Source organism: Alosa alosa, chromosome 8, assembly GCF_017589495.1.
Source record: "Alosa alosa isolate M-15738 ecotype Scorff River chromosome 8, AALO_Geno_1.1, whole genome shotgun sequence".
NCBI classification, from domain to species: domain Eukaryota; kingdom Metazoa; phylum Chordata; class Actinopteri; order Clupeiformes; family Clupeidae; genus Alosa; species Alosa alosa.
Genome location: NC_063196.1, coordinates 6,705,804 through 6,733,063, shown reverse-complemented (window position 1 = coordinate 6,733,063; position 27,260 = coordinate 6,705,804). Strand labels below are relative to the sequence as shown.

The 27,260-nt window shown below is 41.8% G+C and overlaps 2 protein-coding genes across 10 annotated transcripts; one reads left to right on the top strand and one right to left on the bottom strand.

Moving 5' to 3' along the window:
- Positions 1-1,620: 1,620 nt before the first annotated feature.
- On the bottom strand, positions 1,621-18,245 carry syt14b (synaptotagmin XIVb). 9 transcript variants are annotated; one of them, XM_048251060.1, is made up of 10 exons: positions 18,117-18,245; positions 16,330-16,377; positions 12,584-12,651; positions 10,132-10,290; positions 9,382-9,623; positions 7,500-7,670; positions 6,567-6,833; positions 5,661-5,841; positions 4,774-4,839; positions 2,021-3,494 (listed from the first exon to the last, which is right to left on the bottom strand). In XM_048251060.1, the coding sequence occupies exons 2-10, from the start codon at positions 16,341-16,343 to the stop codon at positions 3,178-3,180; spliced, it is 1,485 nt and encodes a 494-aa protein (XP_048107017.1). In that variant the 5' UTR covers positions 16,344-16,377; positions 18,117-18,245; the 3' UTR covers positions 2,021-3,177. The 9 variants fall into 9 exon arrangements, with proteins under 9 accessions (XP_048107022.1, XP_048107017.1, XP_048107013.1 ...); XM_048251056.1 differs by having other exon boundaries at positions 12,584-12,730; positions 18,117-18,239; XM_048251061.1 differs by having other exon boundaries at positions 2,021-3,378; positions 12,584-12,730; positions 18,117-18,239.
- A 1,023-nt stretch (positions 18,246-19,268) lies between these two features.
- On the top strand, positions 19,269-24,785 carry LOC125299681 (cytosolic 5'-nucleotidase 1A-like). The gene is made up of 6 exons (XM_048251066.1): positions 19,269-19,490; positions 19,596-19,763; positions 20,523-20,652; positions 22,213-22,335; positions 22,661-22,845; positions 23,167-24,785. The coding sequence occupies exons 1-6, from the start codon at positions 19,371-19,373 to the stop codon at positions 23,530-23,532; spliced, it is 1,092 nt and encodes a 363-aa protein (XP_048107023.1). The 5' UTR covers positions 19,269-19,370; the 3' UTR covers positions 23,533-24,785.
- The last annotated feature ends 2,475 nt before the right edge of the window (positions 24,786-27,260 follow it).

Below are 27,260 nucleotides of genomic sequence, written 5' to 3'. Positions count from 1 at the left end.
TCATAATTAAATAGCCTTCCAATAGGTTGAAGCTTAGCTATGCTACCAACGTGCACACGCATGCATTGAATAAACGCCCATACCACGACTTAATTCTATGCCTTTGATGACACAAATACCTGGCCGCAGATTCGTCTGTTTAACTGAAGTTCAAATAGAAATGTTTGTGATGCTCCACTTTGTTGTTTAATAAAGCTTTACAACACGATGTGTCGGCGTTGGAAGTGTCAGGTTGTCTGTAGTAGGCTACATGCGCTGGACCATGAACATGCTACCAAATAAATAAAAGTAAATAAACTCCACGTTACAACAACTTTAAATTTGATAAGATTGCTACTTTTTTTCCTGAAAAAAAAAAAACCACATTCCACTGGCAAGTTTCCAAGAGGTGCATATTTTCTAAAAAAAAAAAAAAGGTGGCTTTTACATATAATTTTAAAAAAGAAATCCTGTGGTAAAAATATTAATTGTAACACATCTTCTGATATACATTTGAAACAAAAAACATATTTAGTCATCATTTTAAGAGCAAAATCTTAAATTAACAGAGTTGACACTCTCATTAAATGCTATTGAAAACAGAGTTGACAGCACATTATTGTCAACTCTGTTATCATTAATCTATGCAGAATAACACAGAATCCCACAATAGCAGTGGTTCTTAACTGCATGTCAACATGTCAACAGAGTTGACATTTCCCATCATTTTGTGGTTTAGGTCCACAAACTAGTTTTCATGGATTTTATGGATTTTAATCTATATTATTGTTTTTTTTATAATTGAGCGAGAGTTTTACTCCAATAACGCAATAACTGTTGGTGTATCTTCAACATTTTGTTCAAATTAATGAGAGGACAAGCTTAACATATCTCACTGCCTTTCCAAAGTTTCCTGTCAGAGGAATTGACATCTCTCTGTAGGGCAGGCGTCATGCTTCATATTCAAAGTCTGTGTGGATTTTAAGGGGTTTTATAACAAGTCAAGTCAAGTCAAGTCAAGTTTATTTATATAGCACATTTCATACACAGAGGTCATTCAATGTGCTTTAACAGAGTTAACAGAGTTGACAAGAACTTTGAGACGGACCAAAAAATTATATATGTTTTAAACTTAATACAGAAATAATACAGAAAATAGACATATAACTGATGTTAGTAAATTAATCTCCAAAAAATAGATCATTAGCATCTAAATAGATCGAAAACATCATGTTTAGTCAAGTTGAATGCATAAATCTAGTTGGAGACAGTCAATAATATGGGGTGTAGAAGTAATTTAGTTAATATTTTGTGGATAAATTGGGTCTAAAATAAATATAAAGCATTGTTATTGGTGAAAGGGTGTTAGCATAATTGTTCAAAATTGATTCCATAAAGATTTACTTTTTTGATAGTAACTAAATCTTTATCATGGAGATGGGAAATGTACCCCGAATTATAGAATGACCCATCTGTTGTCTTGAACGCCAAAATAAAAATATATGGGTCGCGACTTGATGAACATGGAAAATTGTTGGTCCGAAAGGCAGACCTGTTAAGAACCACTGCTATAGGATGTAAAAATAGAAAAGATTACCACAACAGGTATGAGTCAACTTACAGAGAACAGTTGTCAAGGCACACGGCAGGAAAGTTGACTGGCATCCCTTATTGTTACAAGCAATGCAGTGGGCTTCCTGGTTGATCTTTTTTTAAAGTGGGGCATCCTGGAAATCAGAAGAAATAGGAAGAAGGAACTCAAGCACTAGCTTGTATTTTTCACCTATTTACTTCCTCTCGCTGCCTTTGCCGTCGCACAACAAAGCACAAAGAGATAAGTGTTCCCGCTCTGAAAACTGGTTTGGCCTGTGGGAAAATAACCACTGTGGCAGTTAGAAAGTATGAATGTCTGAATGAGAGGAGTAGTTCTAGATTAGGTTGTGCACTATAATGTACTTGTGGTCTTATTTCTAAGAGCATAAGACAAGATGTCATTTGAAGCAAAACAGACATGGATTCAATAAGGACATTCATATTCCCATTTGAATTTCTGTAAACATGATTTATTACATGATACAATGCATGACTTAAAAGAGAGCAATACCAATCTGTGGTCAAAAGAACAAAAGAACATATATGTATATATAGATATCAGTCAAATGATTTCAAATTATTTTCAGTTTGTGCATTTCATAACAAAAAAACATCAAACAGTGACCAGACCCAAACCATATCCTACATAGAAACACTGGTACTGCCTGTGACATCAGTCAGTTACAAAGCCATAGAAATATGCATAATTGTGTCCCATTTGAATGTAAACAGAATATAGTATAGTCTTAACCATACATATCTCAGAGTCGGCAGATATGAATATTTGCTGGTCTAGATTTCATTCCTCACCACCTCTGACCTGTTGGGCTGCATTGGCTGGTCTGACATGACATCTATGCAAAACCTATATCACGAATGTCTAGCTGTTCAGTGTGGTTTACATGCTCTTTGGTCCTACAGCATATGGCAAAATCTCTGAAACCAAGATTGATGCATGATATAGTCCTTTAAACCTCTATGAGTTGCATGCACTTTCATACTGGAGTGTGTAAGAGAGGAAATATTGCATAATTGTGACCTCAATGACCCAATCTGGTCTCAGGTTGCATTGAAGGGTTCGTAAAAATCCTCAAGTCCATGTCAAGAACAGGAAACAGAGCTTTAAAAAGGGTTTGTTGGTTCCAGGGGTGAGCTGGTTGGTTAAAAGGGCTGTGCAGCAGATACAGTAGCCGTTGCAGTCAGTGCAAACACGGAGAAGAGTTGAGGGCATGTGCTGCTGTTTCTTAACTCCCTCTCTCTCTCTCTCTCTCTCTCTCTCTTTTTCTCTCTCATCCCATCAGCATTTTCAGTCTGTGGATTTCAGAGGGAGTAGAACCTTAGAAGTAGTCTCCGGTTCCAGACAGGCATATGTTTCAACATTTGCACCCTGACCCATCCGGACACCTATTGCTCCCCTTCTCCATAGAGCCCGTAAAAACACGCCGTTGAGCCCACTGACGGACGCGTAAGATCAACAAATCTGCGATAACATTTCTCTGTCCCCATCCCAGCAGCCCTCATTTCCATGTGTCGTTTTGCGTCGTAAATGCATCGTAATGCGTTTCTGTTTTCTCGCTTTCCCCCCGGTTGGCCTGGCCTGCGCGCTCAGGTGTCCAGGAGAGTGTGCCACTGACACACCTGCTGACCCTCGGCCTCCCTCATGTGCGTCCAGTGGTCCTCCTGCTCGTCACTGGTGCTGTTAAGGCCCAGGGAGACCCAGCCCAGGCGCTCTCGCCGCTTCATGCTGCTGCGGCGGTTGTACACGGACACGTGCAGGGTCACCTCCGACAGCTGGAACAGCGCCACCTGAAACACAAACGTCTCCTTGTAGGTGGGGCTGGGCTGACCGCGGCACACCGACGTCTTGCACTTGGACATCTGCTTGCCCTTGGAGTCCAGCATGATCAGCTTGACGTAGGTATCTGTGGAGTGTTGGGGGTCGTTAATGTCCATGGGTGATTGTAAATATGCAGGGGAATTTAAAATGCTTCCATAGGGATTTTCAACCCAGCTTTGGGATATTACAAAACATGCAGTGAAGTCTTTAATAAAACTGTAATTTTATTAATTGTAAAAATTGCAACCTGTAAACAATTATAGCAATTTTTATTTACTCTATATAAGAAAGTCAGTAAAAAATGTAGGCTAACAAACTCCCCTCTTATTAAAGCAGCAACCATAACTCTGGGTGCTCTGATAAGGTTGTGTCAAATGTTTCCAGACTTTCATGAGCATTTTTTCATCCACATTCAATATCAGGGACATTTTATGTTACTTTTCAGAGCCTTTCATTTGTTGTCCACAAGTAATTATTTCCTGCAACATAGAGAACGGGAGGAGAAGGAACGGAAAGACGTGGAGAGAGAGCCATCTAGTGGTGTCTTTGGGTAACACAGTGGCAAACATAATGAATGAATGACACTTCACTTTTCTTTGAGACTGGCATGCATCACAAGATTGTATGGCCTATTTTGCCTCAACGCCTCAAACAAATGTTCCTGACATCCCGAGAGCCAATGACGAAAGCCCTCTGTAAGCACTCCCTGCAAAGTCAGGGATTGACAGACATGCCCTGCCTCTCGTCTGAGGCTCTCAAATTAATTTGGAACATGTCAGAAATATGGCAAGCATGAGGTATATTCAGCATCAGGAGTCTCTTTACATTAGGATTTTGACAGCTGGAGCGAATAAAAGTCTTTCACACACACACAACTCTCAGGATCCCTTGTGTCTGGGAAAGGGAACAGGGAGAGAGAGACCAAAGACTTCACTAAGCGGAGAGGGAGAAAAGGGAAGAGAACCCCCAGGCAAAAAGGATAGAGCAAAGTGGAGGTGAGGAGTTTGTGTTGCCGGTGAAGTGAGCAGTTTGCTCATTTTACACACTGAATTGATGCATTATAACAGGGGTTTCCAACTGATTATGGCCCAGGGACCATCATTCAGAGTCGGGCTGAAGACAACCACTGAATAACAGTAGTGATTTCCACATTTGAACTACATTATTACTGTAAATACATGGTCAGGGACCACCAGCAATGCCTTCACTGATCACCAATGGACCAATTTCAAAGTTGGGGCCTACTTGTTGTAGGAGGACATTTGTTGTTTGTGTGTGTGTGTGTGTGTGTGTGTGTGTGTGTTTACGGGGGGGGGTGTGATCGACAGCAGACAACAAAGAGAGGAAGGGGCACATAAACTCACCTCGCATGATATAGAGTTGGCCTCCTATGAACTGCTTTACGCAGCAGAACAGGCCAACTGGGACGCCGTGAGAGAGACGCACAGACAAAGGAGAAGCAGGAGGTGCGAAGAGGTAGAGGAAAAGAAAAGTTAAAGATTAGGAGGAAACGGCGCAAGCGACAAACAGGAGAGGAAAACAAACAGCGCGAGCAGAAATATAGATATAGAGTAATCCCACACTACTGAATTGTGCTTTTTAAATGGGGCATCAGCCATTTTGCGTCATCTGACGAGGTCATGTCAAATATTATATTATAAGGTCACAAAAAAAAGAACTTTTATGAGCTTTTTTGAAACACATTCGATATCAAGGAGCATTTGTATGTTACTTTTAAGAGCCTTTCAGCTTTTGCCTCAAGTAATTGAGTTTTTTTTTGTGTTTTTTCAATGAGGCATCAACCATCCATTTTCCCACCTGTATTTTAATGTTGGGGAGATGGAGCAGTATTGTTGTTGCTGTTGGAATTTGAAAGGATTGAGGGTACTGGGTTAAAATATCCTGGATTTAAATTACATTAGATGGTAGAAAGGTTTTGGCACAGTTATCCTTAACATTCTACTAAGAGTAATGGGCGGTAAATGAGCAATCCTAATTTGTGCTGTAAAAAATGATTTGTTGACTAAACGATGCCTAGTCAAGTCATCCTGTTGCTTTGAGTGGGTTAAGTTGTTGGTCAATATGTAGTGCCAAGTTTTGTAAAATGAACTGAACAATTAATGCATAGTCAACAATTTATCTCTGTCAAAGCAACACGATAAAAGTATCAGGTTAATTATCAAATCATCAAATTTAATCACATTTCATCAATGACAAAATATATAATCGTTTACAGTATGAAGTCTCTTACTAGGCAGTTTGTCAGAGGCATTGTTCTTGAAGTGGCTGCCCTTGATGACCTCGGCGGAGAGGCGTCCGGTGGTGGAGTTGTAGAGGAGGCCTAGGAGGATCTCGGGTGTGGCCGAGTCTCCGGTGGAGTGGTAGGACAGCGCCCCCATGCTGCGGGACACGCTTACCATAGAGCCACAGCCCTACAACACAGCACAGCACAACACAACATGCACACTCATATAGGGTAGTGTCACTCATATAGGGTAGTGTCACTCATATAGGGTATAGTCACTCAGATAGGGTAGTGTCACTCATATAGGGTATAGTCACTCATATAGGGTATAGTCACTCATATAGGGTATAGTCACTCAGATAGGGTAGTGTCACTCATATTGGGTATAGTCACTCATATAGGGTATAGTCACTCATAGTCACTCATATAGGGTATAGTCACTCATATAGGGTATAGTCACTCATATAGGGTAGTGTCACTCATATAGGGTAGTGTCACTCATATAGGGTATAGTCACTCATATAGGGTATAGTCACTCATATAGGGCAGTGTCACTCAGAGGAACTAACATGGCGATCTATTGTGGTGTAGCCAAATGTGAAGAGTTATGAGAGAATTAAGAAGAATTTGAGGAAAGTCTTAGTCATGAATGAATCACTGTTTTATTAGCAAGATGAAGCAGTAATCTGTGTGACATGAGCGTGGAAAAATGATCATCATTTTTTTTTCTTCCTTTTCTTTCATTCTTTCTTCCTTTCTTTCTCTACTTTCCTTCTTATCAATCCCCATCTTTGTACAAACTTTTAGTGTATACAATCCACTAACCATCTTTCCCACCAACTCTCTCTCTCTTTCCCTCTTTCTCTCTCTTTCTCTCTCTCTCTCTCACACACACACACACACAGTACTGACCGTGACAGAAGAGCCTGGCTCCAGAGTGACGGGCAGTGCCATCTTGCCCTCCAGGTTGAGCTTGGTCAAATAAAACACCTTCTCGCCCAGCACCTTCTCCTTCTTCATCCGCCGCACACTGTACAGGCGGAACCGCACCGCGTAGTTCCCCAGGGCCTCCTGTTCCACCCGTGAGAACCGGAAGGTCTCAGTAAACACAGGACACGGCCCCTTCTGGACCCCAGTCTTGGCCCGCTGTTTCTTTGTAGGCAGGAGAACCAGGTGGACCTGCAATGGAAGTCATAAACCAGTCGGTGCAATGCAAGGGCTGCATGTGGTGTTATAGGTGCTGACATATGCACCATCCCACAATAAAGAATGCCGGCTGCAATGCCAAAACAATTGCAGTACCAAAGCCGATGCCAAAGTACTGCATCATTGCATTATTGAAGGGAGGGTAGTATTCATTAGAAAGAAACAGGCACAGGCAGGCACAAGGCTTCCTTTAGACCAGAGGATAATTAGTCATGTGACATTGAACAAGTTCCTGTTTTGTCCTTTTTGCCCTTTGTTTTGCTAACAGTAGAGGGACTGAGGGACATTATTGGTTGGCAATGTATTTTATGTTAGGGAACTTTTATGTTGAATGTCATAAAAACATATTGGTGGTGTGTATCACCAGCACTTTAAAATTAGCAGTGTAAGCTATCACAGTTATGGCTCAAGGGTACATTTCCTGATGTTAAGCTTCTGGTTGAGGATGAACCACAATTTAATGAAGAACACACCCTAACAATCCCTTTTGCCTCATACTGTACTTTCATCTCAGTCATTTCTGGAATGTCTTTAATCTACTTGTTTTCTGGCATCTGTTTACATTTTTTCACTAAATGTTAATGCATTTCTTTTTTTCTTTTGCAGAACCCCACGGTCAGTTTGTCCTCTTCCACACACCTGCCAGGACACGTTGCCTGTGCTCTTGAGGGCCGGAATGTCAGTGGCGGCCGTGACCGTCACGGCCAGGCGCTGCTCGCCCGTTTCGTACTCGAACGCCACGTCCAGCGTTCCGTACTTCCCCAGCTCCTCCGGCTCGTACCCTGCAGGAAGAGGAGGCACTGAGGAGTCCTGAGAGAGAAAGAGAAAGAGAGAGAGAGAGAGAGAGAGAGACAGAGAGAGAGAAATAGACAGATAAGAAGGCATGGAATAGAAGGTTGAGAACGTGGGAGGATGGCGGTAGATGAAAAGACAGAACATTAAGTAATGCCAGAGATAGGGGCATGGAGTGAAAGAAAAAAAAAATGAAAGATAGAGTAAGAGAAAGAGAAAGAGCAGAGAACAGGATCGCAGGATTTAGAAAACCCAAAGCACAAAAGAGGTCATAGGAAGGCAGGAGCAAGCACAGAACCAGCACTGGAGAGGAGGTTCTGACACAATCAGGGCACAAACAGTCAGGTGCATTTATGTGCATGAAAACCATCTGCAGTCAGCATCCAAACCTTCTTAGAGTTGCCTAAGCTGGTGAAGTAGCATGACTGTGCCTCTCTTTTGACAATTTACAAATGGAGCAAGGTATCCTCAAATTTACACCCACCCCCTCCCACCAACTCCTCCAAATAAATCTTGAGAAAAACAATTATCTTCATTTAAATGACCTACCCAAGCCTGCACATGTCAACGCCTTTTGTCAACACCATCTATGAGGTGACATCTGTCTATGAGCACTTTGTGCTCTGTACTTGAAAAGTGATACATTTTATTATTATTATTATTATTATTATTATTATTATTATTATTATTATTATTATTATTACTATTATTTTATTATGAAGTGAATATGACATTCCCCTGCTCCAAATGCAAATAGCCAACATTGGCCTCTGGTACCTAGTCCACCAACAAGCGCTGATGCATTAGGTAGAGACTGTCACCATGCAGCCATAGGCAGACTCTGGGAGAGCAGCAGGACTTACCGAGCCCTGGACAGACTGATGTGTCTCTGGTGTTCCTGAGACAAGTGACGAGAAGACAGGGACAGACACCCCTGCTCCTCCGTCCACAATCTTAAATCAGTCCGTGCTTACTGGTAGCTCAGTAATGTCCATGGCTGCTGCTTGAAACAAGCTGACTCAAATGAGATGGAGACTGTTGATTGATGTCTAATTTGTACAGAGCATCATGATGAGAGGGGATATGGCGAGAGTATTTTGTTTTTTCTTGTGAAACATGTGTTGAGCAAAATGTCTCTGTAATTTATGATGAAATGGAATGAACGCTTTTTATTATATGCAAAAACAGTTACGTTTTTGTCAAACGTGATGCGAGAAAGAAAACAATCAACATGGGGGAATCGTTTTTTTTTTTTTTACTTTAAAGTCACATCTTTGCCTTCCTCTGCTTCTGATATCTAAAAAAGAAATAATCAACCAACAAAAGAGTTCTGAAAGAGTTAGGTTGCACTATTCTTTGCTTCTCTAACAAGATCCTTGGGGAACTCAAACACTAAGCAGGGATCAAACAGGGATCTAATTTTAGGCCTGATCCATAAACCTGTACAGAAAACAACACAGACTTCCCAGAATCCAAGTGAATCCAAGAGTGAAGCCAAATCCATTTTTAGCCATTCCCTTTTGCTTTTATGGGGCTAGGTGGATAGGTTACCGTATATGTGTCAACAAATGTTTTAATTGATTGGGGGAGGTGAGGGGGGTGGGCAGGAGTGATGGGAGGGGTGGAGGTGGAGGTGGTGGTGGTTGTGGTGGAGGTGGAGGTCTTTCGGGCAGCAGCGGGGTCCCTACAGCAGCACACACCGGGGAACGCGTTTGAGGGCCTCCTTTACCTCGGGACCGAGGACCGCCGTGCTGTCGCTGGGAGCGTCCTCTTTCTGGTAGTCCGGGTCATCGCTGTCCTCTTCCTCCTCGCTCTCCTCTTCTTCCTCATCATCATCCTCCTCTTCGCTGTCCTCTTCTTCCGAGTCTTGGGCGCGGGTCTGGCGGGACTGCGGCTGAGACGAGGCCTTGTACGGAGGCGGCTGGAGCTCGTTGAGCTGGGTGGAGTGCCTCATGCGATGGACACTGTTAGCTATGGGGAGAGGACAGAGAAGTAGAAGCTAAGTTTAGGCAGGCTGGTAAATCTTGTCACTACTGTACATTAGAGAAAAAATATAACCAAAATCAAATGGGCTGAAATAAGAGAAAGGAAACATAATAGAAGTACTCTGTTTACTGGAGCTTGGGAGTTGCCAGTGTTGTGATAGCAAGCAGCAGCATCGTAGCCTTAAAGGGGATGACTGATGTAATATATCTCTCCAAGTGAATAGTTTGGTGGTAACATTTCTTACAGGTGTCTGTTAGTGGATTTTAGTTTTGCTCCTGATGGATGGTTTCCTCTGCTACCTGTCTGAGTGCCTGTCTGAGTGCCTGTCTGAACTCATCAGTGCCTGTCTTGATTAGTTCTGTAGTACCTGATTTAGGTCATCCAGAGTAGGATAAGTACACTGACTTTAATCAGCAGAGCTTGTAGTTGGAAGAGATGAAAGATACACCGGGTATGGAACTGAGAACCTCTTATCTCCATAATAACGGCCTACCCTGAACTGTCGGGGCTTTGCTGTTGTAGGCCTCTTTCTCAGAGTGCTTGCTGCGGTTGCTGCCCCAGCCAGACGTCTTCTGGGGCTGGGAGGCCGGCTCGCCGCGTCTCCACGGCCTCTCCTCCTCACTCTCTGACGACCCCTGGTCAGTGCCTCTGTCTGAGGGGGGAGAGTGGATGGAAAAACACTGACTTAAAAGCCAAATAGCACACAAACAGAGAGCAGACATAATGAAGAGGGAGTGATTGAAAGAAAGGAATTCAGTTCAGTCAATTAAAGATCTGACGAGGCACTGCTTGTTTGAACGCTCCTCATCGCAAAAAAAGAGAAAATGTTGTTGCGTTAATTTAAAGGCACTTTTTCTCTCACAGAAAACCCCCAGTAACAGTAAGAATCCCATGCTGAGAGTTTGATGTTGAGCCTTGAGCCTCGTAGCATCACACATGGGCTATCGGAATTTATAGAAACGCAGGCAGCAGAATGCCGTCTGACTTGAAGGAAAAGCTCAATTCAGACGGACAGGAGGAAACTCAAAGGACTGCAGCCCTGAGGACGCAGTGGTAGCTGTGAAGGACAGAGGTAGCTGTGAAAGAGGAAGAACAGAGGAAAGACAGATCCAGAAGACACACAGCGGAGGTGGAGAGCCACACATTCACTCTCTCACCTCCTCCACCGGAACTCTTCTGTGACTTCTCCTTCTCCTTCATCATCTCTATCTCTCGTGAGGATCCTCTCTGACCAGCATCTTCCTTGCTGGCCACGGAGGTCTTCCTCTTATCTGTGGTGCCATTCTTCACCCCTTTCCCAGGTTTGTGATAGTCCTCCACCTCCTCAGCTTCTTCCTCACTTTCTTTAGCTTCTTCTTCTTCTTCCTCCTCCTCTTCCTTCTCCTCCTCCTCTTCTTCATAACCTCTGTTTGCTTTCTTCTGGCTCTTCTGAGTACCAGATCTGAGGGTGTTTGAGTTGTTCTTGATGTCAGCTGCCTTGGTGCCCTCATGACTATCCTTGTGGTCATTTCCCTCTGGTTCCTCTAGCTGCCCACATTTGTTCTTCTTGTTCTGGGAGGAGGAAGAACCTCTTCTGTCCTCCACGTCCTTATCGTCCTGGTTCCTGCTCTGACGTTTTTTTGAGTTTGAACCAGTACACTGATCCTCTTCTTCCTCTACCTGCTGTTTTTCATCCTCCTCTTCCTCATGTTTCTTCTTCCTGGTCTGCTCCTTGCTCTTCTGGGCCTTATTTTTGCGAGACCACTCGTCCTCTTCCTCAGCCTGTGCCTCCTCCACCTCCTTTTCTTCTGCCTCTTCTTGAGCTCTTCTCCTCGCATCCTCCTTCCTCCTCATCTCTTCTTCCTGTCTCCTCTCCTCTTGCTCCTCTCGTTTCCTCTCCTCCTCTTTCATCCTCTCCTCCTCCCTGAGTCTCTCCTCCTCTTTCCTCCTCTCTCGTTCTCTCCTCCTCTCCTCCTTCCTTGCCCTCCTTTCCCTCTCCTCCTCATCCTCCTGGTACCTCTCCTCCTCCTGGGCGGCCAACTCTGCCTCCTCGGCTTTCCTGGCCCTCTCCTCCTCCTCCGCCTGCACCTTGTTCATGATGTTGTTGACCTGCTCCGTCAGCTGGTCGCTGACAGTGTAGGTGGCGTCACTCACTGCGCTGGCTAGGTCGTCCACTTTGCTCGAGACCGAGTCCAAGAGGGAGGTGACAGACGGCAAGCTCTGCTGGAAACTCTTAAAGAATGCCATGGTGGTTGAAACCAGTGTTTGTGTTTATTCACAGCTAATGCAGAGCTTCAGAGTAGTTCTCAGGCTCTTTGATCATAAAGTTATGGACTGACTTTTCCTCTCTTCATCTTTCATTATGCTCTTAGCAGGTTCCCATCTTCAGGGATGAAGATAAGAATAACAAGATAATGATTGGAGTTATTCCGACTTCAAGTAATTACTGCTCTTCTGTAGATCCTCACTCTTGATTCCTCCTGGAGTCAGCCACATACATACACAGGGGTGGAACTGTGTCCTAAATAAACATGATAATGATCAAAAGTTTTGTCTTAATGAGATCAAAGAAAATCTGCTGACAGACAAAAAAAGCAATCTCAAAAACGAGCCCAGAGACACGCCTGGGTATGCAGAAGCTTTAGACTCTGAGAATATTAGTTATTCATCCCATAAAGCACTGAAGGGCAAAATGACTTGCAGTTAATCCACTTTCATCCACAAGAAACAGAAACCGAATATGTAATATAATATCAGTACAGACTACATAGTAATATGAGACTATGCACTGTACATTACCATATAACTATATGATTTTAATTGTTACTTTTGTAAGAATGACAATAAATATAATAGATATACACACATTTCAGAAGTTATTTAATAACTTTTTTAATAACGCTATTAAAATTCACTTAAAAGTGGGCTGCCCAGTCATCTTAATCAATCAGTCTGCATGTATTTACCTTTCAAGTCTTTCCTGTACTCATCAAAGCAGGAGAATTCACTGGTGTTCTCCACTGACAGCTTGTTACTGAGGTAGAGGAAAAAAAGAGCAATCACCGCCATGAAGACAGCTATGGAGGATAGGATGCCTAGCAACTCAGGAGACACTGAGGAGGAGATAAAGAAAGAAAGAAAAAAGATAGAAAGAAAGAAAGAGGAAGATAGAGAAGAAGCAGATGGAGAGAATATGTGAGAATCAAGAAAAAAACACAGAGAGCCAGACGAAAAAAACACACAAAAAAACGGACATAATGAGGACAGAAATATTTCTACTAGGAGCTTCTAGACGTTTCCAGGGATTCCTATAGGGAATGTCATGGGAGAATTGATATTAGAGGAGATAAATCCTCTAAAGACTCTCACAGGAGACTAGCAAATAAACTCAGCATTTGTGTTTATCCTGAGGTTTAAATAACACAACTGTGTAACTCATGGAGTTCACAGGTTAAAATAACACAACTGAGTAAAAAATATGACTGAGCTAACTCATGGAGTTTAGAAAATACTGCAAATAACATGCCAGCAGTCTTGGAACCCCACCTCTTATATAGATAGAACCTGAAAAGGCAGCAAATATTTTAGTGGAGATATATACATACAGTACATATATATATAAAAAAACACCCACCTCTTTCTTTTAGAATGAGCCTTTCAACTGCATGCACTGCTAATTTGATTCACAAGACATCAAAAGGCAGATATAACATCCCGATGTACTCAGAAAAGAATAGAGCTCAGTCTGCGCTTCGCCCCACTAAAATTCAAAATGTCACCAGCACAGGTCTCCTTTCTCTGCTTGAAAATGGCAGCATTGTTGCTGTTGTACTGTTTGACCTACTAAAGCTCACACTCAATTAGTCTACGTGGCTCCCACTCTGTCTACATCTCATTTCAGAGATTCAGCTTCAGCTCATCTCTTTTTTTTACTTGTTCCACAGTCACCTGACATCCTATATGGCAATCCCACGGCTAGTCAAAAGAAGCGACTAAATAATTCACAGCGCGGAAGAAACACGATGCCACTGTAATTCCCACGAAGAGGCAAGGGAAGGCCTTTAACCAGCGACGGTGTTGTAAAAGCACAAACCCTTGTGCAGACAGGCCAAACACTAAGGAAATGGGTCACTGTGGTGTTGTGTTTCATACGGTTGATATACATGAACAGAGGCTATGGTAGCGCATTGTAAAAGCTCAGAGGAGGTGTACATGTGAAAAATGAAATAGTTATTAAAGTAAATTAAAGTTGAGACTTTTATTTAGTGTTCATTTGATGGCCTGTATTAACTCTGGGACTTGTTCAACTCAATGGAAATTCAAAATTGAGTATTTATAAGACAAAGATACAGGATGGGTATCGAGTACATGCAGAGACTCTCATGAGATGGCAATGATATAAACACAAACACTCACACTGTGTATTCAAAACATGTCAATTATCAGTTTCTTTACTGACTGTATTGTTTCTGGTTATAACTAGTACACATTAGATAGGGCATTCACTATGGGATCCAAATTGTCCTTGAGCATTCATGATTCAGTTCTTCAAATTGTGCAATTTCTCACCCTAATGAAATTATCAATGCTCCCACTTCACTACTGCGTGATGCTCTCTGTCTGTTTACAGGCGACTGCCAGGTATCAATCATAGCTTGCAGCCATACTGCTCAAAAATGCCATAACTGATTAATGTCATACACACTGGACACAATTATTGGGTTGTTAAATGTTCTAGCCCATGGCAGTCATGCTCATGTCCAAGTCCAAAATCAATTGAAAAGCAACTAAAAATGTTGAGTTTCTGAAATGGCTCTGTGTTTCTAATAAAATGAAAAATGTGCTGTGCTATTGTGTGCAGATAATGCTTTACCAAGAAATCCAGCAAAGTTAGCTATCTCCAAGCATTAGAAAAATGCACAGGCTACGACCAAAATGCACAGGCTACGACCAAAATGCACAGGCTAACCACTATTGCCACACAAGCGTTATTGTATTATTTTTAAGTCTCCTTGTCCTCCCTGAGTGTATTACTTTAGGAATCCTAAACTTGTCCATTTTCATTTTCAATTTAATTTATTTCTCCAGCACCAATAAATTGTCTCAAGACACGTCACAGAGCCCAAACGCCTGAACCCCCTAGATCACAGACTTGAGCTAAGGTATCAGAAACGTCTAGCCTACCTTAGAGGCTCGATGGTATTTTAAGCCCCCACCGTCGACTTCAAGGCACCTAACCCTAACCTTAACTCTAACCCTTGCCTAACCCTAGTGCCTTCCACGCAGCGCTGCCTGGAAGACAACATTGGGGGCTTAAAACACCAAAAGTAACACAATAGAGAAGGGCTAAAACACCAGAAACATCTGAGATTTCACACTATTTAAATGACAAACATATCCATAGCACACACCTGTCCTTGAGCCTCGGCTACATTCTAAAGCGCTGAGGAAACAGCAGGAGATCCACTGCAGGCTATACTGGAGAGCCGTTACCTAACTCGAGCTGGATCTGTGGAGGCAGCTCTCTGTGTACAGGAAGAGCAGCTGCTGCTCTGTACAGGCAGTGTGCATGCATGGGCCTCCAGGCAGCTGACTGGGTTGTTTGTGTCCCAGAAGGATGCAGGATGCAGCACTGGAGCTATTCCATGCTTCTGGGCCGGTTATGTAATGCACGGCACAGCAAGATGCCTCTCCACATCTCACAGACACTCCAAGTCATAGGGCTGCTGTATGCATGTCAGCCTTATAGGCTGAGGCTACAGCTTATTTCATATGGCATGGCAGCTTGCTTTTAATGCAAGGGCATGCAATTTCCCATCTGCAGGGTTATGTTAGGAAATACATTACACAGAAGAATTGCAAGCAATTCTTTATGTTGAACTTCCTGAACATATGCTTATAGTTCACATGCTTCATAATATAAGGTTGAAATGTATAATACATTTTAATAACAAGCATTCCTTTCCATTTGTGGTAAAGTTCTAGATTCAGTAGTTCTACCTGTGCAAAGCTATTTTGATCCAGAGGTAACAGTTTATTTAAAGAAACCCAAATGTATTAAGGGACTCACCTGGCCCCTTAAATGTGAATGACATGTGAGCCAAGGAAATCTAGTCCATGTTTACTTAAACTACAATGGTTAACCTGCTGTTGTTTTAACACTGTTTTCTGTCACAAAGAGAGAAATAGAGCCGTTGGCGCTAAATTAAACATGGCAGCAGGTCCAAAAAACCTGATAGCTCATTTATAATTCACGCTAGATGTGATATAGGACCCTTCTGTAGACCCAGGCCCATAGCTGTTCCCCTACACTTAGCCAGGCTAGCCCACCACAAACTACCTGCATACTGCAGTCTCACCCTACAGCCATGCAGAGGAGCTCGCCAGAGTATTAAGTATCCGACTTCACTCTCACTGTAGATTTGACTCAAACCTTACTGTTGAACAGATTGTGCCTACAAACACTATGGCTTCCTTTGCTATTACTGACCTGACTGTCACTATGAGCCGCAAAATCAGTCTGACTCTGACACGATACAGTGTTAGCTTAGGCAGGCTGACAGCAACTGCATCACCTGCACATAATAAATTATAGAAGCACAGAAGAGTGTGAAGGACAGAAGGACAGAAGTGGGCAAGCTTTGACGAAAACACCGTGCAGGTTTAGGTGGGGGTGGAGGTGGGGGTGTGGAAGGGTGCGGGGTAAACGTACCTCTTCTGGCACATATGAGTTCATGGATGCCACAATTCCGCCCCCCTCCTGAGGAGAAACCAGTTGTTGTTAGGGCATATATAAAACACTAACTCTAGGCTACATATGCCATGCCATGATTATTGTCTACACTGATCTGTTAGTGAGACACATCAGCTGTTTAACATCAATTACTTGCATCAATCTTTAGCAAAGTAATTCGATTAAATAAAGTCTTCGCTATGAAAAGTGTATGAATTCCTTTGTCAGCTGTAAAAGAATTTAATTCTGCCTACAAACCACTCTATTAAGAGCACACGCTGTAATGCTGACACTTCAGGAATCGTAAACACACCTTAGGTCATCACAATATCATATGAAGAGGCTATGTAATACTACACTTACAAACTGCATCACCACGTATAGATATTCTCTTATATCTACTGTTTGATAGGGTTCCAGTTGTTGAGTTTTCAAATACTTTTGTTGGCTACATATTTTAAAATTCCTTTTATATTGTTTATAAAACATTCATGAACTACAGTGCATTTGTTATGATCATGGAATAGGCCTTCCGGCCTTCAGTACTGACTCTAGCTGTTTCATATCTGCGTTGATAGAGGCACCTGTAGGGTTATTACCTAAGTAGATGAATATAGTATTTGCCGGAATGATGTTACGGTAGATATAACCTTCTACTAATTAAGGCACTAGAGAACACTTCAGAAAGCATTACACTTACTTTAATAAGTTTGTTGTCTACGTTTACGTTCAACTTGAATTTGTTATAAATTATGTGTTAAGCCTTTGCATTAATTTCCTTATCATTGTATAAAATATCAACTAAATAAACTTTACCTAGATTCTTTATTACCAGTGGAGTCTATACTTTGACGATTTCTTTTGGCATTGGTGACAGTGGACATACACACCAGGGTAACATAAACTTAATCCATATCAGACATTTCAGACAAAATCAGAGATGGGTGATTATATCGTCAGAATGACTTTATGTATTAACATTTCCCTGAATGTGTATAAAAACTAATTTCAAGCGTTTAAGCATAAGTCACTCAGTTCAACCTCCTGCAATGAATTAACTCTCACTCTCTTTGGAGGCCTACGTGAGACTGGACACCTGAGAGTCACTGCTATGCTGTGCAACACTTAGGGTATTTGAAATATTTACTTAGGCAAGAGAAAGAGAGTAGTGAAGGCTTGTTTCCATAGGGTGTCGAACAGCAAAGGAAACAGCTTCATATCCAAACTGCCCCCATAAACGCTCAGAGTCACTCGTACAGCAACTAAGCAAAATTGTCTGTTGTATCTTTTGCTCCACATAGAAATGTGTCAGTCATGCAGATTGCCGTCTCCTTATCGAAAACATAAATTTGACAGCCCATCTTAAAATGGCATCTTCCATATCGACATATTGTAGATTGTATGTGATGTAAAACAAAACATCTTATCGTACGCTATTATCTGACATTTCCGACGCCTGTCCTTTTTTAGCTGAGCTGAAGTTCTCTCCTAGCAACCTATGGTGCTGTTCATTCAGGACTAGGCTACTCGCAATACACCGTCACAGGACAAGGTCTGCATCAATGCAGTTGCAGCTTGTACCTCCCCGTTTCGCAGCAACAGGAACAGATCGATTTCCACCCGAAGGTAAACTTCACCCTATTCAGTTTTAATCTGTCAGCAACCACGTTGGCGCAGTTCCTGAAACAACCTGAGTCAACACAGGTCTGTCCCACACGAAGAACGGTAATAACATGTATCATAGTAAGCTAAACTTTGCCACTCACCCTCAATCGCCATGATGTGCTGTTTCTGATAAGACCAACGCTGGGTGTAAGCAGTGGAGTAGGTATATTTCCATGTTTGAGGAAACATGAGTCTTGTCCGATGACAGGACGAGGTAGCCTACAATAGGCTGCGACGAAGGATACGCAGGCGCTGGCGCGCGCGCAAGCCCACACTTCCCCTCCCTCCTACCCCCATGTGCATCCCTGTTATGTAATTTCGCTGTCCTCCCGTAAGACCCTGCTCTCTACCATGCCTAGTGAAGGTTGTGTAGAGCACATCGTTGTCGGACATTAATGGAATAAATTATGACATGTATGACTTGAATAGATTGTAACATTTCACAATCAACAAAAATAAATATCTCTGCAGGATGTCTATCTGATATGTGTGTATGTGTGTGTGTGTGTGTGTGTGTGGTGGGGGGGAGGGGAGTACCTTACTGGAATCTGTTTAAACATCATCTGACGCGCCCCTATCCATTAAGTTATTGAAGTGTGCACACCACGCATTACTAATAGGATATAGCCTTGAAGGTTGGGCACAAGTCCTCAAACCTCCAAGAATCTATTATCTAATAGAAGATGGTGGATGAATGACCTTATATGATCACTCATACTAACCAGTGAGATGATATTACACAATGACAAGAGAAATTTGAACATAAAGTGTGAAAAATAAATGGAAAATGAAAAATAATGTGCTAGATGAGATTAGAAAGAGTTATAAACATATTATACATATTTAGATCACTCTTTTAATTGAATTACTTTAACGCGTCCTGTAGGTTTATAGTAGCCTATGCCCTTATTTGGCAATTTCTTAGCATTAAATTAATCTGGGTACCCAGAAGCTTTCAATAGATAGCCTGAAATATTAGGCCCATGCATATTGTGAAACAGACACTGGGTATCTAGACCAGACTAGATGATACAAAAAAAAACATATGACTATTTTGTATAAGCAGGGGGAGGAATTGGACACGAGGTGTTTTACTGAACAAATAGGCCTCCAAACAGCCTAGACGCACTAAGCCGGGGTCTAGACTCAAGTGCGCGAGGTGACTTTACTTGGAAGGATGGGACAAACAGCGAAGCGAGCATCATGGGTAAAACGTCACGCCCCTTTCAAACATCCATTCCCATTTCCGTGATTGTAGAAGTTCGTAGAAAGATACAGCAGAATTGTTGTGTCGGATTAGAACGTGGCCTACACATTTTTAATAAATTACAGCTCTCGCAGAACGATCTGACAACATGAGTGAAATAAAACCCAATGACGTGGTGGCCGACAGTGCAGCCGATGCTGGAGAGGAGAAAGACTGGGCAGCTGCCAAGGCATTTTTTGACAACTTGAAAACGAAGAAACCAAGACCTGTGAGTATAGTTTCATTTGCTGAGGGAGACGCGCTTAACACTGCTTTATGATTAGTTTATAGCACGTCAATAGCTTTTCTTTGCTCGCATTTTCTCCATTGATAGCCCAAGCCAAGATATGCCGTGACCATCGCAGTATCTTCACGGACTTTATTCAACATGACTGAAGAAAGGAAAATTTACGAGGAGGAAGGGCTAGAGACATACGTCGCCCATCATATAGCGCATGAAAACGAACCGCTGAGACCCGGTGCGGCGTTTCCATTTGTAAAGGTGAGTTCAGGTTGAGATTTGACTTATTGTTGTGTCTCAGCCTATTAACGTTTTATTGTCGTTGTGAATCATCTATTTCTTTTAGTTAGAAGTTATGACTGTATTATCTTATCAGACAGGGATTGATTGCACTGCAAGCTAGAGTTTACGGCATACGTTTGATTTGCCTCGAAGTTGCTCAAAATATTGCTTGGGAGGAATGTTTGTTAAGGTGCACTTAACTTAGTGTCACCACATGTTAGCACATTCAACTCTTAGGCCTAAATGATGCAATAAAGGAACAGTCAAAAGGCGAAAAATGTCAAGCGTTTTTCTGTTTTTTTAAGTTGCTATTTAAGGATATTGTTGTTTTTGATTTGATTGGCAATAGCCTATACTTTTTGAAAGTCAGGCTTTAATTCAGTATTACAAATGTTGTAGTTGGGCCACCTCTGAGTGGTGAGCATGGCTAGTGCTAGATGTGACAAGATTAACCAAGTTGTGAGCCGCACAATTAATTGCAGCCTTTGCGATTAACTAATTGCATTAGTTCAAATTGTGATTCCAATTAAAAAATCAAGTAATTATGCAGCCCTCCCCTACTGTCAGTAGCATATGCAGATCTAAGCTTTTCACTGTCGTTGTGTTAGTAATTCACTGATCAAAATCCACTTTCATTAAAGCAAAGTGCAGTGTTTTTTCATTGTGTGTGTGCGTGTGCAATGCTTTTCAATTTTCGAGTTTGTTTATTATACCTGTGTAAATGCTGGATCTCCACAGGCCCTCATGACGGTGAATGACAAACTGCGGGAACTCTACCCAGACAGCGAGGAGCTTTTCGACATCGTTCTGATGACTAACAACCATGCCCAGGTCGGGGTGCGGCTGATCAACAGCATCAATCATTACGGTAGGTGTGGCATGCTCTGCTACACGTTCCACTTACCGGTAATCCTGTTGTAAATTCACTTTTGGTGAGTGTCCACGCTGATCCTATGCAAATTTTTTGCTATTGACATAACTCACCACAGCAATTTTAAAAAGAGTAATATCACTCAGAGCTTTAATAAACACATTAGCATATGTAATCCCATATCCTACAATCCATGACAAGAGTAGGCTGCATGTAAAGCAATGCTGTGTGGGAATTTGCTATTTCTTGATATAATCTGTCATGATGTGTTTTTATGAGCAACTAGTTAGCAACTAGAACTATCATATTCAACTCCATGCACAGTCTAATTGTCAATGGCAGTACGGTGTCCTGTAATACTATAAACACACAATAGTGTTTACCTTACTTGCAGGTAATGTGAGGTTGTGAATTATAATTTTCTTCTTTTTTAAAACTGCATTATCATAATGTCTTTCAGTTTTGTTTGCTCTTTCAGCATTTCTTGTTTGTTCTTTGGCCTATCTGGTGTTAAGCCCATGCAAGGCCTCTTCATATAGCAGGCAATTTGCCAATAAACTCCAGATGAGGAAGAGAAAGCTAGAATAACTCACTATTTGGGTTGCACTGAAGCCCACACTGTGCAAGACATCAATAGAGCCATATCTGCTTGCTCACTGTTGCTTCTGGGCTTTATGCTACACTTAAACACATCAAAATGAAACATTGCATATTAATGATGGTCCCACAGGCTATGCCCCCCTATATGTTAACCCTTAAGGTGGGGATCACATTAGCCAGTGGCAAGCGGCAGCGGCAAGCGTAACACAACGCTCAGACCATAATAAGTTCTATCTCCTTCCTATGGTAACACAAACGGTTTGCCTTGAATACGCTTGCGTTGCGCGTTGAAAGTTGCTCAGCTTCTTCAATGCGTTAAGCCAGAGTTGCCACCATTCCGCTGCCGAACCATAGAGAAATATAGGAAACCTGCCGCTGGCTAATGTGATCCCCGCCTAAAGGTTTTTTGAACATTCTAACATAACATTCCGTTCCGCAACAATTGAAGGTTCTAAAATTCACAGATTTTCACAGATATTCTTTAGAACGTTAATTTTCCAACACTGACGGTACACCTTTTAAACATCAAAGCAAACCCCCATCTACCCCTAACCATCGCCAAAGCTAGGCAGACAAATCAGGCCCTGACTGGCTACCTTACATCTCTGAGGATGTTCAGAGAGAGTGAGTATCTAGAGAAGCGATGTACTGCAAGATGGAATCTCATAGAGGAAGAATGGGTAGTAGTTTAAATGAACACACCAACTTTTTGGGGAATAAACTCATTTGCCATTTATCCCAGAGTTAAATAAGAGAATACATTCTCTGGTCTGGATATATACTCTGTGACACTGTTAGCCTAGCTTAGCATAAGTCACTGGAAGTGGGTTAGACCAGTTAGCCTCCCTCTTATCTAACTTTGGGCTAGACGGCAAATAAGCTATTTTCTCAAAAGGTTCAGTTAAAGAAGAAGAGGAAAGCAGTGAATGAGCCACTCTGGTGCTGTTATATCCACAGATCTGACCATTGAGAGGTTCTGCATGACCGGCGGGCAGAGTCCCATTGGCTACCTGAAGGCCTACATGACCAACCTCTACCTCTCCAAGAACTCGGAGACAGTCACAGAAGCCATAGAAGAAGGTATGAGACAGACAGGACGAGGGGAATCTCAGGAAGTGACACAGTTAGAGTTGAATATCTGCATATACTGTGATTCAGTGAGACAAGTGTGGTGCTAGCATTGCCACTCAGGTTGGTTCAATATTTATATGTTACAAGCAATGTCCACCATCATACCTTTACAGTTTTCGCATTCTGTTTTCCACACATTCATTTCAAATACAGTGTTTTGTGTACAGCTGCTAAATATCAGTACTACAACGGACGGACCAGAGAATTAACACATAGTTAGACAGGCTTAGACATGTCCATAACAAGAAGTGTAACCTCGACTTCTTCCATGTAGGCATTGCGGCTGCCACCATGTTCAACTCCGACACGCAAAACCAGTTGTGTGAAGATCAGCTGAGAGTGGCATTTGATGGCGATGCTGTCCTCTTCTCCGACGAATCTGAGATCATCGTAAAGAAACATGGCCTGGACACATTCTTTGAGCACGAGAAGGAGTATGAGAACAAACCTCTTGCACAGGTAATATGTAGCCATGTGCTGGTATCAATGATGTGAACCAGTAAAATATATCCATGATATATTCACATCCCAGATATCTTAACTGGAACAAAATATGATTACTGATATAATAAATTACCAATAATAGTAATGCTATTAAGAAGTTATTGGGTTTTTGTTTTTCATTGTTTTAATATGCAGATTAAAATAGCAATAAAGCAGTAAGGCTTTTTACTGCAAATTCATATTCTTCATCCATTACATTATTTCACACTCTTGGTCAGATTTGGCAGTTTAGCAGTGAAGTGCAGCTGTGATCTAATTATCACCTGGCCACCTCAGGGTCCTCTGAAGTGCTTCCTGGAGGCTCTGGGCAAGCTGCAGAGGAAGTTCTACGCCAAGAACGAGCGCATGAACTGCCCCATCCGCACCTTCCTGGTGACGGCCCGCAGTGCAGCCAGCTCCGGGGCGCGCGTGCTCAAGACCCTGCGGAGCTGGGGCCTGGAGATCGACGAGGCTCTGTTCCTCGCTGGGGCCCCCAAGGGGCCGCTGCTGCAGAAGATCCGGCCGCACATCTTCTTCGACGACCAGATGTTCCACATCGAGGGGGCACAGGAGCTGGGGACCATCTCCGCCCATGTGCCTTATGGGATTGGCCAGAAGTACCACAAAGGGAAGCTGATTGAGAAGCCTGGTAGTAAGAATTGAGGATGCACTTAAAGGCACTGATTCATTAGTAGGTTGATGGCTACACACAAAGATGCATCTTTTGTCACTGTTAGTTATTATTCAAAGATGCATCTTTTGTCACTGTTAGTTATTATTCATAGAATATCTTTTCTACAGGTATAGTGAGACTTATATATTTTTTGTGATATTTATCTTTGATATAACAAATTATTGAATATTACAGCATAATTGTCTTTTTCTATCAAACTGGGGTATAGTAATATGCATGTATTGTGCAAGTTTTAGATTTTAAAGTACCAATGCTCTTTACGCACAAAGTTTTCACTCCAAACTACCAGATGTGTCACTGATAATGTCAGTGGCATTATTTTATATAGGTATTTTTTTTTATTAAATGTAGCCCATTTTGTTTCTGCAGGTTAATTATGTTTGCACAGATGTGGGACTTGGGAATTAGGATCTGTGGATAGTCAAAAAGAAAGAAAAGTTGGCTCTTCAACAATTATAATTCTAAATTAGTTCAAAATAATTTTACAAGCTAATATTATACACTATTTAAGACCACAACATGCAATATCATATCAGTCATACACTGTTGCCGAAACAAAGTGAAAGATAATGCTGTTTCTATGTCAGTTAGTAAACACTGCACAGAGATGCATCATCTCTAGGGTTCTCTTGAGTCAAGGATCTTTTACATATGGGAATTCCAGGGTGTTACTGTAATGTATCTCTGTAATATATTCTATTTTATTATATTCTAGCTTTATTTTACTGTTTGCATATTGTTATTAGAAATTGTACCTTAATACGCCATATGCGCTAAATTAGGTCAAGAAGTACATCATTTTATGGCGTGAAGCTGAAGCTGTTGATGGAACCATGTAGATAGAAATAGCTTTTGCTATGGCCCTTTTCCAATATAGCTAGTTTTGACAGATGCATTTGAACACAAGCTGAAGAGGTGAAAAAAGTTCCCCAACCTGTCTTTCTGCTACAGAAGAGGTAGACACCCCCCCCCCCATCATAAAAATGCCTCTTGTCTCTTGTGTAACAACATTTGGCATAAGTAAGGGATAATGGACGACACGGTGGTCTGTTCACAGAAATGAATGCATGGTTGTAAGTTCGTTAGTTCTATCGCTTCCGTTGTCAAGTGGGCGTATCCCAAGATTCTGATGAACTTTAGCTTTGAAACATCGCTATTTTACCTAGCCTGCTGTCATCCATCTACCTAAAAGCCACCTCCGTCATATGCTACAATGTTGCTATGTTCTGAACGTCTGCATTTTACAGCTGGGATGCAACTTCATTTAAACTTCAGAACAAGTTCGGCGAATTAATATACAAGTGTGATACGCCCAACAAAATGGATCTACTTCATAGGTGTGCAAATAACATACAGTTAATGGTCGTTCTAAATTACGTAGGACAATGGGAAATTCAAACAAGCAGTGGAATAAATAGATATAATAGTGTGACTTCATGGTTTTACACCTGTGTGCATATGGAACCAGAGTGTGCCCTCAACACTTGACATATTGTAATGGCTTCTGCCTATATCTAATGCTCCAGAAGTTTATGTTTGTGTGTTACAATGTTTCAGCTACACATCATTTGAAATCGATCATGTCAGTTGGCTTTTGTATGTCAGTGGCAGTTGTCATAACATTCAAACACAAATGTCATATCACAGTGAGCACTGTCATGGGGCTGTTGTTTTGCTGCTGTTTTTGTTGTTTTGCTGTAGCTTCTGCCATCACTGTGCAGTATGTGTGTTGAGTTGTTATGACTTTTTAATATCCTGTTATGGGATGAACTCTCCAACCTGTAGATTTTAGACAGCGGCAGTGTCCTTTCATGTTACTGTGTGTTGATATACTGTCTATCAAAAACATTTTCCAGATCTTTGGAAACTTTTCTGTAATCAGAAATGAGTTTACATGTATGCCTCCAGGTATTTTTCATCAGGGTGGTATGAAATAGAAAATTAGCATGGAGGAAGTCCCTAATGCTAGACACTATCTGGAAAGCATTCATTTTTTTCACTTGGTCTTGCTTTCCTATTTATTTTCATGTAGGGAAATGCAGGTGTGTCAGTACCCTAATGGCAAATGTGTCTTTCTGTCTCATGTTCAGTGCACTCAGTTCTGAATATCAGCCTTGTTCTCCTCACAGGCATGCAGCTGAAGTGTTCCATTCACAGAGCGTAAAAATAATTCTATGAGACTGGTGTACAGGCGTCGCAAGCACATCTGGTGTATTCAGTTCCATCGACTACAGTGGAAGCAATTGTCAACACTCCCCAAATTAAATGCTTCAGTTGTTTGCCAGATATTGCCTGCCTGTCACAGCTCAGTACTTTGCAATATATGGGGCTTGGGTCACTGCATGTTATAACAAGTATACACATATTTTTTTTTTTTTTTCATTTTTAAAACTAAATGCTGTACCTGCACACCACTGCACCTGATCCTTAATGCTGTTTGTAAACAATCTTAACTGTGTGTTTGGGCACAATACTGTAACATGTGTCAGGGATTACCAGATATCTTACCAGGCTACTGCTTGGAGCGGTAAATAAATGCATGCATGCATCACTATCAAAACAGCATCTGTGTTTTCAGTACATTTCACTTGTGAGTTGGCATTATGTATTAATATTATCAATATATATATATATATATATATATATATGAATATATAACTTTTTGTTTGTTTTTTGGTGCGCACCAGAAAGCTTTGCATGTGCATCAAAAACGTTGTCATGGAACTTCCTTGTGCGCACCAGATACTCCAAGTCTCTTAGGGGACATGGATCACAATATGATTCTGATCCATTGGGCTTTTGGTTCACCACGTGTGCGCAGTCAATACAAGTTTTTTTCAATGGGCATAAGACACTGTCGTTTATACACTGCGGTTTATACACGATGTGGCTAATATACAGGAAATTGCTTTAGTTATTTCTTCAACATGTCCGCTGAACAGTATTTCCAATGTGTAAGCCTGTTTCCTTATTACAATATGCAGTATTTAAAATGTTTTGCAAATCAACCACACGATGGAGCCATTGCTCAGGGTATATTACTTCCATCCTGAAAAAGTGATTGGTTGTTGTGTGTGTGTGTGTGTGTGTGGTGGGGAGGGTGGAGTAAACTGAGGCATCCAACTGCCATCCTCTTGATCCCTCCACCCGTCAGCTTGTTGCCATGGTTACCCTTGTGCCGACACAAGAGACTGAGTAGACTTTGCTTGTTTACGACTTAATGTGTGTCAAAACAATCACAGCCGAGAAAAGCTTTGGTGAACCTTTTGTATGCAACAATGCAAACAAGACAAAAACTTACACAAGGTGTGGGTTGAGGAGGGGGTTAGATGAAATCACATAACAACAGAGACTAATTAGCTTTGTATTAAGCAACCCATATATCATACCAATATGTGCGCTGAGTTGCCATTTCTCTCAGGGGTAAAGAGTTATTGCTAAGTGGATCGACTTTGTGTGTCTGTGTGCTGTGGCAATCTTCAGTAGTTCTTCCCAACTCCCATAGCTGAACACGGTGTCTGAATTTAATTAAGATGAGTGTGTGTGTGTGTGTGTGTGTCTACTGAGAGCCTGTGCGCTTAGATGTTTCGGGCAATTGGAGTGAGCCCTGTTTGTCATGATTGCTGTTGTGGAGGCATGTGACCCTGGCTATCTGAGTGGGCACGTACGTTTGGGACGGGGGGCTCTCTTATAGCCA